This window comes from Scardinius erythrophthalmus (assembly GCF_964197995.2).
Source record: "Scardinius erythrophthalmus genome assembly, chromosome: 18".
Lineage (NCBI taxonomy): Eukaryota > Metazoa > Chordata > Actinopteri > Cypriniformes > Leuciscidae > Scardinius > Scardinius erythrophthalmus.
The window spans coordinates 1,016,056-1,021,055 of NC_138238.1; the positions used below are offsets into that span (position 1 = coordinate 1,016,056).

At 45.1% G+C, this 5,000-nt stretch overlaps 1 protein-coding gene across 1 annotated transcript in view; it reads right to left on the reverse strand.

Moving 5' to 3' along the window:
• Positions 1–324: 324 nt before the first annotated feature.
• Positions 325–5,000, reverse strand: part of fh (fumarate hydratase) — a 10,818-nt gene continuing 6,142 nt past the window's right edge. Inside the window, exons 8-10 of the mRNA XM_081392854.1 lie at positions 4,576–4,703; positions 3,529–3,682; positions 325–658 (exon numbers count right to left, since the gene is read on the reverse strand). Coding sequence (XP_081248980.1) covers positions 516–658; positions 3,529–3,682; positions 4,576–4,703 — 425 coding nt within the window. The 3' untranslated portion in view covers positions 325–515. The remainder of the gene's footprint in view (positions 659–3,528; positions 3,683–4,575; positions 4,704–5,000) is intronic.

The window sequence follows — 5,000 nt, forward strand, 5'->3', positions numbered from 1 at the left end:
CAACACGGAGCAGGTGAAATGCCAGACTCGACTTGAGGAAGATCCACTGGTGTGTGTGTGGGTGTGTGTGTGTGTGAGTCCTTCCCTCGGAGCGGATCATCTGCACAAACCCTCGCTCATAATCACACACACACACACACACACACACACACACACACACACACACACACACACACACACGTTACATAAAGAACATCAAGAGCGCTTTTGCTTTGTGACAGGAACCGGGTTATTATAGTGAACTAAAAGCTTGAAAAAATATATTTTTTTGTTACTTGAAACAGAGAGAAACACATTTTCCAGTGGGAGAAACAGCCGATTGGATCTGTGAACAGTATTTAATGCACTGTGAACGGATACGAACAACCAATGACAATCTGAAGATCTGACGTCACACACATATGGTCCATCACAGCAGATTCACGAACTGAGCTAGCGCTCAAACGGAGGAGCTCAAAGATCACTCGGCAGAGACGCGAGGAGCGAAGTGTGTTCTCGTCTGAGGAGCCTCGGCTTTATTTGGGTCCCAGCATGTCTTCTGGACGCACCCACAGGTCGAACTGCTCCTCCGTCAGGAACCCGAGCTTCAGCGCCGTCGCCTTCAGAGTCGAGCCGTCCCTGTGCGCAGTCTTCGCTATAGTGGCCGCTTTATCATAGCCTGAGGACACACACACACACTTTATATTTCAATACTTCCAGGCATTTATCAATGTCTAAAAGAGCTAAAAGCAACTTGACTTGATGGTTTTTCAGGTGAGACTTTACAATAATGTTTATTAGTTAAGATGAACTATACTTCAGCATTTATTAATCTTGTTTAATTACTGGTGCTATTAAATCAAAAGTTGTATTTGTTAACATTAGTTAATGCACTGTGAACTAACATCCGTTAACTGTTCCGTTCCCATAATGTTTGCGAAACTAGGAAAACATTTTTTTTTTAAACATTTGTTTCAGAGAAAACTTAAAAACTATAAATATAATCAGTAATACATTTATTGAACAAAGACACAATTGTCTCAAACTGAAAAATCAACAAGTCAAGCTTTTAATTTATTTTTTTGGCATTCAGAAATGACTGTTACATTTGAATGTTCTCTGAACGTTCCGAAACAAATTGTTACATTTAAAATGTGGATGTCATTTGAGTGACAGATTCCAGACCCACCCACTGAACTACAGCTTTGAGTGACAGATTCCAGGCCCTGCCCACTGAACTACAGCTTTGAGTGACAGATTCCAGACCCCGCCCACTGAACTACAGCTTTGAGTGACAGATTCCAGGCCCCGCCCACTGAACTACAGCTTTGAGTGACAGATTCCAGGCCCTGCCCACTGAACTACAGCTTTGAGTGACAGATTCCAGACCCCGCCCACTGAACTACAGCTTTGAGTGACAGATTATAGGCCCCTCCCACTAAACTACAGCTTTGAGTGACAAATTCCAGGCCCCGCCCACTAAACTACAGCTTTGAGTGACAGATTCCATGCCCCGCCCACTAAACTACAGCTTTGAGTGACAGATTCCAGGCCCCGCCCACTGAACTACAGCTTTGAGTGACAGATTCCATGCCCCGCCCACTAAACTACAGCTTTGAGAGACAGATTCCAGGCCCCGCCCACTGAACTACAGCTTTGAGTGACAGATTCCATGCCCCGCCCACTAAACTACAGCTTTGAGAGACAAATTCCAGGCCCCGCCCACTAAACTACAGCTTTGAGTGACAGATTCCATGCCCCGCCCACTAAACTACAGCTTTGAGTGACAGATTCCAGGCCCCGCCCACTGAACTACAGCTTTAAATGACAGATTCCAGGCCCCGCCCACTAAACTACAGCTTTGAGTGACAGATTCCAGGCCCCGCCCACTAAACTACAGCTTTGAGAGACAGATTCCAGGCCCCGCCCACTGAACTACAGCTTTGAGTGACAGATTCCATGCCCCGCCCACTAAACTACAGCTTTGAGAGACAAATTCCAGGCCCCGCCCACTAAACTACAGCTTTGAGTGACAGATTCCATGCCCCGCCCACTAAACTACAGCTTTGAGTGACAGATTCCAGGCCCCGCCCACTGAACTACAGCTTTAAATGACAGATTCCAGGCCCCGCCCACTAAACTACAGCTTTGAGTGACAGATTCCAGGCCCCGCCCACTAAACTACAGCTTTGAGAGACAGATTCCAGGCCCCGCCCACTGAACTACAGCTTTGAGTGACAGATTCCATGCCCCGCCCACTAAACTACAGCTTTGAGAGACAAATTCCAGGCCCCGCCCACTAAACTACAGCTTTGAGTGACAGATTCCATGCCCCGCCCACTAAACTACAGCTTTGAGTGACAGATTCCAGGCCCCGCCCACTGAACTACAGCTTTAAATGACAGATTCCAGGCCCCGCCCACTAAACTACAGCTTTGAACACAGGTTTGTGTGTGTGACGATCTCAGCATCCGTTCACTGTAACTGCAGGACAAAACTGGTTTATTTGCTGCTTTTTTGAGAACTTTTCATCTTCCAGGTTTAAAATCTTCATGTCGACATCACCGGATGTGATGTTTTTAACTGGGAACTTTCCAAGTTATGACCAAATGTTTTTCAGGTAACGTTAATAGAACGTTTGTCCAAAGTTATCTGGTCTTTAATAATGTTCTCAAAACATTAATATGAAAACATTATTTATACATCATTCATGGAGGTTTTTTTCCAGAAATGTTTCAGTTGGACTTTTTTTAAATGTAACAGCTTGTTTCAGAACGGTTAAAGAACATTCAAAAGTAACATTCCCATAATGCTTGAAGAATGATACAATAGAACATCCAGAACTTTCGCAGTTATTTATGCGTTAAACTGGAGATGCATGTTTTTGTGTGATTTAAAGGAGCTTACACAACCATGTATAATATATTTGTTGGTTTTGTTGTGTGTGATGATGAACTGCAGCAGCGTTTGTGGGAATCTGTGATGCTTCAAACTCAACGAGAGAGTGAAGTAAAAGCGTCTGGATCGTTTCATGACTCTACGGAACACATGCAGGACTGTGTAACACACACGCAGCGCCCTCTGCTGTCTGTTCCCTCCACTCACCGTCCTCATCCACACACACACACACACACTGAAGACCACACTCACCGTCCTCATCCACACACACACACACACTGAAGACCACACTCACCGTCCTCATCCACACACACACACACACTGAAGACCACACTCACAGTCCTCATCCACACACACACACACACTGAAGACCACACTCACCGTCCTCATCCACACACACACACACACTGAAGACCACACTCACCGTCCTCATCCACACACACACACACACACTGAAGACCACACTCACCGTCCTCATCCACACACACACACACACTGAAGACCACACTCACAGTCCTCATCCACACACACACACACACTGAAGACCACACTCACCGTCCTCATCCACACACACACACACACTGAAGACCACACTCACCGTCCTCATCCACACACACACACACACACACACTGAAGACCACACACACTCACCGATGTGAGGGTTGAGAGCCGTGACCAGCATCAGCGACTCGTTCATCAGCTTGTTGATCCTCTCAGTGTTGGCCTGGATTCCCACCACACAGTTACTGGTGAAGGACACCGACGCGTCGCCCAGGAGTCTGGCCGAGTTCAGCACGTTCTTGATCTGAAACACACAATAACATTCAAATCCTTCAATCTGAGCATGTTGTTCTATAATCTCCTGTGTCCATCAGCGCTGGAGCTTCTGCAGTGATTTCACTGGCGACGCATGAATTAATTAAGCAACTTATAAAACAGATTAGATTAGATTGACTGTGAAACAGCCGTCGCAGGAAATGCATGAACTGTTTAATTGCTCGTCTTCGTCACTGCTATACAGTAGAGGTGAACTGCAATCATTTTACACACTGGTCTAAACTCGCATAAAACGGAGATTATTTTATTATTATTATTATTATTATTGTCAGTATTAGTGTTCTTAACCCTCTGATGGTCTTCGGTCACTTCTGACCGGGAAGGCCCCCAATGGGGCTGCTAAACGAAGACCATCAGAGGGTTAATATTACTATGATTAATGTTGCTACTACTTCTACTGCCACTATTATTATTACTACTATTACTACAATTATTATTATTATTATTATTATTATTATGATTGTTTCAAATTGTCTAGATATCTATTAATCACTCAGTGAGTTTATATCTATAATTTTTTATTTTCACTAAAAGTGATTTTAGCATTAAGTATATTTGTAGCTGTTTTCTCTCCCTTGTGTGTGTACTTGTGTGTGTACGTCATTGGTCTATTTCTTTGTATATGCAGCTATGTATTGATTATGTCTTGTTAATAATAAAATAAGAAGGATAGATGCTGGTCTTGAAGGCAGTGTGTGTGTGTGTGTGTGTGTGTGTGTGTGTGTGTGTGTGTGTGTGTGTGTGTGTGTGTGTGTGTGTGTGTGTGTGTGTGTGTGTGTGTGTGTGTGTGTGTGTGTGTGTGTGTGTGTGTGTGTGTGTGTGTGTGTGTGTGTGGTGGAGACGAAAAGGTTTCTGACTCACGATCATCGGCTTGAAGACGTTGAGCTCGAAGTGTCCGTTGCTTCCTCCGACTGTGACGGCCACATGATTCCCGAACACCTGAGCCGCCACCATCGTCAGGGCCTCACACTGCGTGGGGTTCACCTTCCCTGACACACACACACACACACACACACACGTGAGCAGAAACACAGCAGTGGTGTAGTGTGTGATTCACTTCAGCTGCTGAGAATAAAGTACAGCGGTAAACACACACACTTTGGTGATTCTGATGTGTGTAAAAGAGAGAGAGAGAGAGAGAGAGAGAGAGAGAGAGAGAGAGAGAGAGAGTGTGTGTGTGTGTGTGTGTGTGCGCGTCTGTCTGTTTGTGTGTGTGAGAGTGTGTGTGTGTGTGTCTGTTCGTGTGTGCATCTATCTGTGTGTGTGTGTGTGTGTGTGTGTGTGTG